The 13,876-nt window shown below is 28.0% G+C and overlaps 1 protein-coding gene across 4 annotated transcripts in view; it reads left to right on the forward strand.

The window, feature by feature from the left end:
* Window positions 1-12,689, forward strand: part of LOC129958231 (uncharacterized protein CG43867-like) — a 189,074-nt gene extending 176,385 nt beyond the window's left edge. For 2 of the 4 annotated variants that reach the window (XM_056070521.1, XM_056070522.1), the window contains exons 27-31: window positions 578-705; window positions 1,203-1,332; window positions 6,916-6,993; window positions 8,272-8,421; window positions 9,031-12,689. In XM_056070521.1, the coding sequence (XP_055926496.1) occupies window positions 578-705; window positions 1,203-1,332; window positions 6,916-6,993; window positions 8,272-8,421; window positions 9,031-9,261 (717 nt within the window). In that variant the 3' untranslated portion in view covers window positions 9,262-12,689. Of the gene's footprint in view, window positions 1-577; window positions 706-1,202; window positions 1,333-6,831; window positions 6,994-8,271; window positions 8,422-9,030 lie in introns of those variants that run through there. The other 2 variants (XM_056070523.1, XM_056070524.1) reach the window with 2 other exon arrangements.
* Window positions 12,690-13,876: the final 1,187 nt, after the last annotated feature.

Raw genomic sequence — 13,876 nt, forward strand, 5'->3', positions numbered from 1 at the left:
ACTTTATTGTATATCAATTTTTTTCACATAAAATATATGTATTTTTTTAAATGTATGTATTTGCATATTCGTTGGTTTTCAATCAAGTGCCGTTATTTAATGTACCTTTTATTTTCTTTCAAACGATATTCATACTACATATCCAACTAAGTTTATCTAGATGGTAACTGTAGTTTTCATCATGTTATTAATTCATCTTTCCTATCGAAAGTATATGGTGCGATTTGGACGTTAGCTTTTGGGATAGAATTAAAGTGGACGTTTTGTATCTCATCTCTTTAACAGTTTGTACTCGTAAGTCGAGTCTGACTTGCCATTATAAATGATGCATTGTTTTCACAATTTTGTGATATAACCATATAATATCATAAATTCTCAAATTAATTTATAGGAATTAAAACACGTCAATAACTGCAGTTTTTAGCTAAAATGAATCCTTACACTCATGTGTACGAGAATTTATCTTAATACTTCCCTGAAGGCTAATGGTCAAAAGATTTTTCTTGTTTCTTTTAAACAATTTATTCACGAATAGGATTTGAAATGCATTATACTAGAATATGTGCTTTCTTTTCAGATTGAATTTGGAGATTATTCAAATGATAGTTCTCGCATTACTGAAGCTAATTCCAAACCAAAACCTCAAATTGTTCAAGTTATCGATCAATTTTTTCCTAAAAAATTCAGGGATGCTGTTAATGATAAGTAAGTTTCTTTTTTTTTTTTTTTTTTTTTTTAAATGTGTGGATAAAAAAAAATTATTTCGTTTCTTTCATTTTTGTTTAATTTTATTTTTGCTTTTAAGAAGTAATAAATCAGTTTAGATAAATTGTAAGTACTTAAAAAGTTGTGTTGGTGGTGGAAATTGCCCTGTTATTTTTGTTGTTGAATTATTATATTACAGTTCATTTACATGTTGCAATTAACGCAATATTTTTTGCATTTAGGAAGTAGATTGGATCGAATTCTGCTACCAGAACAAATTAAAATATACTTTCGTAAAAAAATAAATTATAACTTCAAGAAATTTTTTTAATCTTAAATTTGTCATTAATACTCTTAGATTTTTTTTTCACCATTTTATTTATAAATTAAAAAATTTATCTCTTTGATAGCATTATGCTCTTATTCCATATTTTCACATGTCTGTGCTGTTCCTTGTAAAAAATATAAATTCCAAAAATTCATGTCCTTTATTGCAGGAAGATTTCAGAATTAATCAAAGAGAAATGGTTGGCATTAAAAGGGCGTAGCAATTTGGATTGCGTTCGTATTTATTTAAATTGTGCCAGAAAATGGTCATTTGCAGGAGGAAAGCTATTTCCTGCCAAGGTAAGAAGCATTTATATTTAGGATTGGTATTAATATATTTTTCTAATAGGAATGTGTATTGCATTTTCTTTCGATGCACGACCAGAGTTAGATTAATATTTTAATTTATTTGCCAGGCTGGGATAGCCTGGTTGGTAGAGCGTCGGATTCGCGTCCCTTAGGTTGCGAGTTCAAACCCCGCCGGCCGAAGATTCCCCGCGTGCTTGGTGGCTGACGCGCGTTAAATCTGTCGTGGTCACAAAGTCCTCCATGTCGAGAGTAATACCACTGGGGGTACTGGATCAGGGGTGATCGTTCTCTGATTCGGGTCTAAATTACGATCTGTGGTTGAGTGAATGAAATGCGTGAATGAAGTCCGCCCCGTAAAAAGGGTTGTGACGTGTGTGTAGGTAAGACGTTCTCTTGGCCCTAGATGGCGCGTGCCATAAGAAACAACAACATTTATTTGCAATTTCCCGATGCAAAAGTAAGAGATTACTTGTTCTAGATTTTATTACTTGTATTTAGAATTTAATGTGCAGCATTTTTTTCCTTCGACCAACATTTAGGATTTACTTTATCAAAAGTGTTTGTGGAAGTTAGCATTAGCAAAATTTCCTTTTAAATACCTTTGTGGTAATTATATTTATTTATTTCGTAGTTGATTGCAATAAGAAATAAAAAATAATTTTAAATATTGTATTTTAAAAGAATTGCTATTAAATTAATATAGATTCATTAACTAATATCCTTATCATATTTCATTTTGGAAATTCAATGTGATTTTTTTTTTTTTTTTTTTTTTTTTTGTATGAAAAGATAGTTTCAAACTGAGAAATCTGTTTTCTGCAATTTAATCGAAAATGCCGATAAAATTTCTTATTTCACAATCGTCCGCATTTACTTAATTGTTTCTTAAATGTGAAAAAAAAATGGCTAAAATTAGAGAAAAATTACAGGGAAATGAAACTGCATCATTGAAAAGGAAGAAGTTTGAATTTTAAGATGGTATAAATACATTTCTTGTAGAAAAGTTTGCTCCGAAATTACTGTAGATAAACGATAAAATTTCGGCGTATTCTAATTAATTGAATATTTAATTAACTTCCATACTTTGAAAAGTTAACAGTAGTCTCCCTTTTTTCAAATAATAAGTATACAAGATTTGATTTATTTCGGCCCAGTTCGTTAGATCTATAACATATATACACAGCTGCAGTGACCTATATTCATATTTGTCATTAAATAAATTTTTCAAGCATTACTGAAGCTGTAAATTTAATTCTTATAAAGCTTGAACATTGTGAATTTTATTTTGTTATTCATCTAACTCATCAATTTTGATAAAATGTGATGATTTATATATCGGGCTTAAAGATCCTAATTGTTTATAGTTTCGTTTAAAAAATATTCCTTTTTTTGTGCATAACACAGAAAACAATCATCTGCTGTTTTGTAGATTAAAATATCTTTGAATGTTTTAGTATTAATATATTGCGCTCAGAGAAATCGGATGTAATTTTTATTCCTAACATACTTCGAACGGTTTTTAATATAATTACTAGTGACGTTCTTCTATTCTATTGTCGATTTTTACAATTTATAATGGTTTTTTTTTTTTTTTTGCTGAGAATTTCAGTTACTTATTGCAGTGTAGTATTTTTGAAAACTGTGCTCAATTTTGCAGACAATCAATAACTAAATTATTAAAAAAAAAAAAAATCTGCAAAATTAAAATTTTGCAGAAAAAGAAAGACGTAGGTAATCACCAGATTTATGACAATTAATTTTAAAAAAGTAAGATTAGATATGGTTTACTTAGAATTCGATACATAAGATTACATTGCGATAATTGTACGCTGAAAAGTAGTTAGCAGAAAACTTTTTTTAAAAAAAACATAAAACAATATATCTGGAATTCTAAATGATCAGCATTCGTTATTAAATACAAGTATTTTTAACAGCAGCTGATTAGGATTATCTTTCAGAAATGCTTAAAATTAAATCTATCATTCCTGACATTTTTATGCAGCTACTTTATTTTATTTCAATACAAATATTTGTGGAATAATTGAAGTGTCTAGTAACTTCTCAGTGGATTGAAATGAAGGTATAAAGATTTTAATATTTCTCTTCTGATATAGAAAAACTACTAATTATTATTTTTGATAGATTTTAACAACCTCCTTCAATATTTTAAAATTAGAATTGTAACTTTTAATGAATGATTAATTATAAATTATTCAATCAATCGTTTTCATAAATTATGAAAAATAATGGTGAAACCGGCAGCTTACTGAAAAATCGAAACCAAAATGTATTTTTAGCAGGAATATATCCAGTTTAAGTTTAAAGCTGAAAAAAGTTGTAAGTCATGGATTCTTTAATACTGTGTTAGACTAATACATTAGTGACTGGGAAGTATCATGCCCAAGGCTCCAGTAGGGGTGGGGGGTAAGCATGAAGACAAAACAAAGTGTTTTGTCACTTTTTAATATAAAATATTAGGACAAGTGACCCCAAAAAACCGAGGTTCCATTTAGTTTTTCTGCATCATTTGTGACGAATGGGAGTGAAGAAGTAACAATTTGTCTAGGGTGCCGATTACCTTCATAATACCATTCCGTCAGAAATGAAACTGCAAGTAATTCTTCTTATTCAAATGTTTCGTAAATTCTTTCAAGTAAATTCTTGGTTCAAATATTTAGACGAATAGATGGGCCCAACTATAAACATATATTATTATAAAGTTACAAAATTAGATTAAGTTAAAATATTAAGGAATTTATAAAGTTAAAAAATTAAGAAACAGGGGAAAAGACGAAAGTTTTCAATTGAGTACTACTGACAAATGAAATTATGCAAATTCATTCCATAAATCTAAAGCAGCGTTCCTACGACCTATCCAGACGGCACATGAGACACGCGTTCCCCACTCGACCCCTCTTGTGGTTTTTTGGGGTGCTTTGATGTTTGTCCAGTTTACCGAGTCGAAGGGGGAACGAGTGGTCCGTCTGAAGATTCTCCGGTCGTAGGAACGCCGCTTTAGAAATGTTACTTAAAAAAAATGCCGCCAAAGCAGGGTTCACAAGACTACTAGCGCCGACAATAATTATAACAACTACTGGACGAAATCTCCTGACACTAAGGGGTGCGACACAAAAGGGGCAATTAGGATTCAGCTGGAAAGTTCAAATGAACGAAATTCAAACTCGTTGCTGGTACAGCAGTTGTACCGAGCCGTAAGGAAAGGTAAAAGTAACTCTGGTACAGCAGTTGTACCGCCAGTAAGCTAGAGGTGACTTAAAGGGAATTAATTAATCAGTTTTGCATTTTCTCTATATATTATAAGATTTTTTTTAAAAATGTAACATAATTCTAACAAAAGAATTAAGAAGTAAATAATAATTGAAAAATGATTTTAATAGCAAATACTAACAGGTATAAAAACAAATTATTGGAGCCTAACACTTGCACATCTTAACCTTTTGTTCTGTTTGCTTTGTTAAAAATGAATTAAGACTTTCATTCTTTCCATCTCAATTATGAAATTTCTTTTTCCTGTAAGAGATATGTAGCTTCATGAAGGAACTTGTCAAGCAGTTAATTTCTGTGAATTACATTTAAACAAAGAAATATTTTCATTCTTAAATTCTAATATATTAGCTCTTTTAAATATAAATACGCGTTATAAATCGATAAAAGTTATATAAATATTTCAATAATTACATTATGAAGATTATAAGTTTTTTCATGAAACGGAAGAACTTTTATATTTTTATAACAAGAATACAAATTATTCGTTTCTGGAAAAACAAACTGGGAGCTCCTTTTCATTCTTTTTTTTTTTTTGAAAAATATGCAATATAGATTTTTGTCTGTATCAGAATTTTAAAAAATATTCTGCATGATTCATAAGGGTAGACTTCTGTAATTCAGATATCTCCATATTCTTTAATGTATATATTTAACGTTAGAAAAATATAAACATAAAAATTATAGTTTACTGGTTTTTTTTTTTTTTTTTTTTTTTCCTCCTCAGTAAAATGTACGTCTTTCTAGAATAAATTCTTAAGAACTTTGTTCTGAAGCATTGACAGTGCACTACTTCTTCTTCTTGTGTACACTACTGTAAGACAAATAGAGCAATATCTTATTTGTACACTGGAAACATTTACCAGGCTCTTGTAACTTGATGATACCTCACATCTGCTAAAAAGGGGGCTAAAATAGACTGACCTTCATAAATTTATGGCCGAGGGAAATTCAGTTCTAAAATTACTCGATCTCCTCAGCTCCGATTGGCTAAATATCGCAAGCTGTTACCAAGGGTTCAAGACAACGTTCTTCAAAGCAATTACTTTCAATCGAAGCAGTTACAAGACTGAGCTAAAAATACTATAACTTGTATAGAAGAACTAAACCTGCTTTGTATGAGGTGAATAATGTCCTATTTATTATTTTACTTTAATTTTCTATTAATTATTAATTTATAGAAACTTGATATATTTTAAATATATCTAAAAAAGTTTTGCAAATATAAATTCTTGTATATGTTCATATTAAAATAGATGAAACGTTTGTTTTATTTGATTGCCTTAAAAATGATTGGGTTTTATATAATTTTAACATTATGTATTTGATTTACGTCAGTTCTTCCTCTTTCTAATATATTAAATTCCAATTATTTCTTTAAAAACGATTATTTTAAAAAAGAGAGCTTAGCAAACGAAACAGAAAAGATAGTTAATATGTAAATAATAACCATAAATTGAAATGAAATGATATGTTTTCCAGTTACATTATTTAAAACTTTGCTTATAATATTATATGTATATACGTGTAATAATAAATCAATAATTATTTTGTATTGCTTCAGCAATTATTTTATTTTGTCATGAGATTTTAAAAATAATGTGCAAATTTGTTTACAATATCAAAGCGGTATATTTTATTTGTTGTGATATTTATGCTCTAAATTCTACATTTCCTTTATTGCTCTTCTTTCCATCAAAAAAACCTTACTGTCTCTATATCAAGATTATTTGTAAACATATATACAATAATTATTTGATAAATAATCCAAATTATTATTTATTATAATTTGTTTTTTATTAATTATATAAGCTAATTGCTTGTAAAATGTAAAATTGATTATTATGTGATATCTGGAAGCTAAATTTGAGAAATGCTACTTGCCTCCCCCCGTCGGAAAATTGCTGCCGCCGCATCTGGAATTAATTTTCAGAAATGGCAATTTCTAATCTAATAATTATAGTAGACTGCCAAACTACATTTAAAAAAAAAAAATTGCATCCAAATATAATTGCTATCGATGGTCATATTGCTACATTATAGAGAAAGTTTATTATCCAGTCTTAATTTTTCATCAGAAAAATTCGTGTCATAAGAATTATTTCATACCTATCTTTGTTTTATCATTTTATAATTACTAATTTTTTTTTGGTATTGGTTTCAAAATATTCCTTTTATTGAAATATAAATGTGTCTTATTCTCAGGTGCATGCAAACTCAAACATTTGTTGATAAACTATGTGGAATTCAATTTATTCTCTTTAATTCTTCATTGAATATTTATCACAGTTCAAATCTGGATCGCATCAGAATGTTTGGCTGGCCATTGCTGAAAACTGTATTGCAATCTTAGATACTTCTACTCTGGTAAGTGCAATGTATTCTGATGGTTTATTATTTTCTTGCAGTAAAATAAATTTATCACAAGCATAATGTAATATTCTTCTGATATTATAATTGATTTTAATAGTTTTTTAAATTATTACTTTTATTACTAAAATATAGTGAATGTAATGTACATAAGTGGTTGTAGACAAGACACATATAAGAACATTAAGACGTCAATTATATGCACTGAAGTATAATAGCAAGTGAAATCTTTTCAAAGACTCAGATATAAGTAATAGCATTTACAACTGGTTAGTTTTTCTTACATCTATAGTAAATAAACTTAGCACAGATAAATTTTCATCTCAAAAAAATTCATCTTTTCCTTTCTCTCTCTCTCTTTTTTTTTAAAGTAAGAATTTTAAAAATGATGAAAAATGTAAAGTTTATAAAAATCATTACAAGGAATATTAGTTATTAAAAAGTTTCAACTGAAAATGTTGTTGAAGAATAAATTTGTTAAGTACTTCAATAACTGTTGTCTGGAAAGAAATGTCAACATAGTACATGTTTTTAATGGCACGAGTTTCAATAGGTCATGATTAAGAATATATACTTTTAAAACTTTTATCTCTACTGGATTTCCTTAGTGCTAGAATATTGAATAAATCATACGTCGGAAGTGTGGACAGAGAGTCGGTGATATGCAATTTGTTTCCTTATATCGCATTCATAATGCAGTTCTGTATATTTTTTGAAGATGTTGTGAATTGATTAATGATATGCTTTTTTCTTCTTTTTTGATAATTTTATTTTTTTGCGATTATTGTACTTCTGATAAGTTAAAACAAAAACAAGTATACAAGACTATATCTAATCCTGCAATATTCGAATATGAGATGGATTATTTAGATTTTCATTCATTTTTTCATCGGACAGATATTAATTTCTCTTAAAAAATTATCATTAATGTGAGACTGAAATTCATTTAAAGCATAATAGCATGTTTTAAAATTTCTAGTATTTATTCTTAGTACAAAAACTTTTGACTAAATCTTTTTGAATTTCTGAAAATATAGCAGCTGTGAATTATTTAAACAGTGGTTTAGTGTGTGCAAGTAAGCAGTATCTTTAAAAAATCGGATTTTGTTTTTAAAAAATATTGTCTTTCGCATCTTCTGTATAATATATGTTTTATTCAATTTATTTCAAAATATATACTGCTGTAAGTTACATTTTTTTTTTAATTTACATAATTGTACAATAACCAAGAATAAAAACGTGTTTTTAAAATGTTTTTTTTATTTATTTATTTAGCAGTGCATTGTGCGATATCCTTATTCTTCAGTAATGACATTTGGTGGTTGCCGAGATGACTTCATGCTTGTCATCAGCTCTCAATGCTCTTCTACAGAGAGAAATACATGCAGTACTGAACGCTTGCTATTTTCGATGACAAAACCGAAAGTAAACTTCAGTTTTGTTATTCTGTAAATATTGTAGATAAAATATTGCATGAATTCACTGAATTCCAAGGATTTTATTTTTTGTAGAACGAATCTGTTCTTGAAAATATTCTATAAATTTAAATTGAGGATGTTTTTATTATAATTTTTAGATTAACTTGTTATCAAACACGAAATTAAGCTTCAGATTTTTTGAACTTTTAATAATAATAATAATAACAAAGGTACATTTGAAAATAACATCAGATAAAGTCTTACCAGCTTTTTTTTAGTTACAGTTTCTAATCAATATATATATAGTTGTAAAATTTCAATGATATTTGTCAGAAACTTTTCTCATACTTTCACTTTGCGTTGTCACTTGTCATACATGTTTGGTATTCATGTTATTAAAAAAAATTCAGATGGATATCTAAGGTAAGGTACTTCTTTTGTAATATATTATGAGCATGATTAAAAATCAGTGATTTAATGAAAAGAAATGTGATATTTGATATGTATATTTGAACTATGAATTTGAATTTATTGATTATTAGATATTTTTTGCGTTTGTTTTATGACAAGTTTGTGATTTTTCCTTTAGTAATATCCTTTTATTTATTTTATTCAGATACTGGAAATTACCCTACTTATCGCAGACTACATGAATGCCATTGCACAAAATAGTACGTCTAGAAAACGGTGCACCAGTACCATTTTTCCTTCGCCTAGAGGTTCATTTTCTTCAAAATTTCGATCTAAAGTCCGTGCCAATACTAGTGTTTCTCAGAATAGTAATACTTCTGCTGGAAGTATGCACGCTGATTCTTCTCCAGATCATGGGAAAATGGCTTTGTCCTAGTCAGTATTTTATATATATATAATATATGAACATTTATTTTTAAAAGTTAATGTACACAAAAAGCCATCATTGAGGACATTCCTCTGCCATATTGGGGCCAATGATTAAATATATCGAACTGAAATATAGTTCTTGTCAGTCACATTGAGTATTGAATGTACTCGAAACATTAAACATATTTATTTATTGTGGCTTCATTTCATTTGTTTCAGACTGATAAAATAATTTGGTGCTATTTCTTTTCTTTGTTCTTCTGCTATTGTTTTTCAGTATTGTTGTATTTTGCGAAAACGGATTTATTTCAAAATGATGTTTGAATAAATCATATATGCAATAGATATTTCTTTAAGCATAGGATTTGCTTTTATAATTAATCTCATTATTTAAAATATACTTTCATAATTAAAGAGGTATGAATAATTTTTGTTTTAGCTGCATCGATTTTAATATGTGTATATGCATTTCAGTGTTTTGAAATCATACAGTGAAAGTTTCATTAATATACATTGAAACTTTCTTCCAAATATTTCTCTATATCTATTAATTTAAATATGAAACCCCTTTTTGTATTGTTTTTACGGTTTATGTGTAGGACAACTGTATGTATGGTTAGCTGCAAGTATATTGTGTAATTTGTTGAATGTTTAATGTATTAGGATATATAAATTCTAAATGTTTTTTTCCTCTGAAGTAAGGTTATGTAATGAAAAAGAAATTTCCACCAGATGATTTTTGTGTATTAAAATATATTATTTAGTAAATGTATTGGTAGTTGTTTGTTTTAGATTGCTTGAATAATAACTTTGCTCGCTTTTTGTAAATATTCAATTCTTGATCTGCTTTATTTTGTTTATTGGGAACTGTTTTCCAAACTCTCTCCACATGTATCATTGAAATTTCAATCATGAAAAATATTCTTTGAATGTTTTTGAATAGTAATAAATAAGCAAAACTAAATTAAATTTAAAACGTTTGCTTCGAAAAGAAACATGTTTATTTTATACTTAAGAGCATATTAACTTCAGAATTCCTTGGTTTGAAACTGACATGACTATTATAATAATCGTATATGACTGACTAATATGTTAAATATTAAGGAAACTCTAAATCCAATAGTTTTGTAAAATTATTATCATTAGTTATTAATTTGTAAATCGTTTTTTCTTCCACTAGAAGAAAACAAAATTGTTATTAAGCAATTTAACTCAACAAATAACAGTTCTTTCCATTTTAGTTCTAAAAAAGGATCTTTTGACATTTGACATTCTATTTTGTTTATACAGGGTGTCTCAATAACCTTGACCGCGGCTTTTATTCCGTAAATACTGATCTTAGACATATACTGTAAATTAAAAAGTTGCGTAAAAAAGGTGTAAAATGTTATGAAATCGATTTAAATTTTCAGGGGATTAAACTTCAAAAAATACAAAATTTAAATTTTCATGCGGACCCCGTACAGAAAAATTCCCAATGAGTAAAATGTGCCCCATCCTCTAATAAGGTCATGTAGAAAATTTCAGCAATTTATCTCAAAAAGTCTCAAAGATATGAAACTACATAAATGCTGACTTAAATCACTTTTCGATGCCTGGATATGTGTTCGCAAAGAGGAAAAATCATGTTGGATGTCCATGTTTTAGGGATCGTACACAAATTAACAAAAAAAAATAATAATTGAATAAATAAATAATAATTTTGGTATTTATTGGTTCAAAAGTATTAAAAATTTGTAGAAATAATAACTTAAAGGAACGATTACATAAGTTTTTTTACAAGTTCATTGACTGTGCTATTTTTTAGCTATATTCTGTAATTCATGATGTAAAATTTTAAAGTATTTTTCAGGAAGCATAGATTTTAAAATTTGTATTTAAAACTAAAGATATAATGCATATTTTATTTCTTTATGATTCATTCCTGCGTCGCGTCATCTGCACTGAAGCTGTAAACATTTGCATTTTAATTTGTAATTGACCCTTCACCAACTTTGTTTTTACATATCTTTGAGAATTTTCATGATAAAATTCTGAAATTTTGTACATGACCTTATTAGAGGATGGGGCACATTTTAGTTCTTTCACATTTTCTATTTTTTAAAGTTTAATCTTATGAAAATTTTAATCGATTTCATAACATTTTGCTCCTTTTTTTACTCAAATTTGTAATTTTCGGTATATGTCTGTGATCAGTATTTAAGGAATAAAAACCGCGGTCAAGGTTTTTGAGACACCCTGTATAACTTGGGGTATTTCAACAAAATCAAATTAATTACTACTGCAAGATTTTTTTTTCTTTTACATTTTGAATTGTTATTGCAATCGAAGTAGCTGCATTTTAATTTTGTTAGTGTCATACAATGAATTTTTTTTAGTGAATACAATCATATCTAATTATTATATTGCTTTACTCAATTTTTAAAATTCTAATAATTTATGAAATAGAAAGTTTATTTAAATTTTGAATTGAAAATTTATTAAATTCTTACACAATTTTATACGTTTAGTTTAAAATGATTAAGGATTTAAGTACCCTTTCTTCTATACCATTTGAAAAGGTGTTAGTCAGACATAATTTTAAATCATCAATTAATTTTTTAATGTAATAATATTACAAATGCAATGCATCTCGATAAAAATAATTGGTAGATAAATCCGATCTAGATATATTAATTTTTCCGCTTCTTAATTTTTATGTGTATTTAATTTTTTAAGTAATTAGATTATCGCTGAAATTAATCAGATTGATTTTCTCCATGTGTACTGCTTGCATTTTCTCAAGATTTTTAAAAAGGGAATTTTAAATTATTACATTGAATTTATAATTGTACGTATTATAAATATAGGTTTTTCTTTTGGTGAAGATCTTGATAAAATGATTCTTCCATATTAATGGCCGACACACTATAGAAGTTATTTATTTCCGATCAGAATATAATACTAAATGTATGAATATCAAATAAGAGGTGACTGTTTAATTCTTTTTTCATTTGTGAAAGTAATAACTATCTATCAAAGACTACTAAGGTATAAATATTTTTATGGATTGAAGAAGAGATATGTCTAAAATTCTTAATGTAACCTTTTTTTAGCTGTACATAGATAGTAGGATGTTTATATGTGTATAATTACTTCTATAAAAGGATGCATATATCTGTATTCCTTCCGAGCTTTTTATGTAAAACGGTGTGCTACTAATTAGAATTGTAGAGATATACTGTTTTATAAATGCTCAAAATCATGTTAGTAAAGTATTTTTGTGCACATCTGTATTTTACATAAGTCTTTTGTAATAAATTGTTCTTGAAAATATGTATATCTTCATCTGATATCCATTAGTAGGACGTACTTTGAAAAAATAGCAGAATTGAAAAGGATAGAACATGTAATAGAAGGTAATCTCAATGTAATTTTGTTTTATGTGTTTATAATTCTTATAAAGCTTATTCTGAGTTCTCTGGAAGTTTTTTTAAATAGTATAGTTCTGTGTGGCAAGCATGAAATACTTTTTATGTACTATGTCAAAACCACATATATATACAATCAATGAACCATGGATTATAGCAGATTGGACTATAACAACTATCTTTTTTTACAGTGGCTGTTGAAATTTAATGCTTAAATAAGTTATGAATGGTTCAGGTTTTCGTATTCAGAAAGACAGGGAAGGATTGAAAACTAAATATATGCCGAGGTATTGGGATAAAAGCCATTACCTTAGCATAAAAATTATATATAGTTATGAATACAATTATTCTCAAAATTCCATATATTCATCCCCCTCCCGATATGAAAGCTAGTTCGGATGCACAACTTTTTTTTCCCATGACGATAACTTTACAGAGGAGCCAATAAAAAATCACATTCTTATAAAACCTTTATGGGATGATTATAGTGAACAAGATTTCATCTTCAGGAACTGCAAGAACTTCAGTAATCATTAGTGGTAATGGATAAGTTTAATAGATAAATTAATCCATTACCAAAAGTCTGTATTAGTTATTTCTCATTCTGAAAGTTGTAAAGGCAATAATTGATTTTTCATATGTTTCCACCTTCCACTCGGTCTGGAAGACTATTAATTTTCAAGAAAATATTCTTGAATGTTTTTCCTTACTATTATTCAATCATAAAGAGGTCATGCAAATACATCCCTTAATATAATTTTAATTTTGTTTAGTTATATTAACGCCCTGTTTTAAAGCAACACTAGGGCTATTTTGGGACGGACCTCATAATTTTGAACCTTGGTCAGATGACGAGGACGACACCTGAGCTGGCGCCCCCTTCTCCACACCACACCACACCAGTGGGAGGACGTTGGGCCTAATGGATTTAACGTGCAACAGAACCCCTTACACGACAGTTCTTCGGTGAAATCGGGTCACAAACCTGAAACCCTACGGCTCACGAGCTGAGATCTTACCACGAAGCTACCGCGGCCCTCCCTTAACATAAGAAATATGCTTAAAGTTAAAATAAAAGCATAGGCTAATAGCCGATTGGACTTATCCTGCCCCCTACCAAAATGCTACAAAGAATGTACTGTAACTTATTCAAATTAATATAAAATAATAGCGTTTTAATTTCAGAATATTATTGTGCTTTTTCCCACATTT

Source organism: Argiope bruennichi, chromosome X1, assembly GCF_947563725.1.
Source record: "Argiope bruennichi chromosome X1, qqArgBrue1.1, whole genome shotgun sequence".
NCBI lineage: Eukaryota > Metazoa > Arthropoda > Arachnida > Araneae > Araneidae > Argiope > Argiope bruennichi.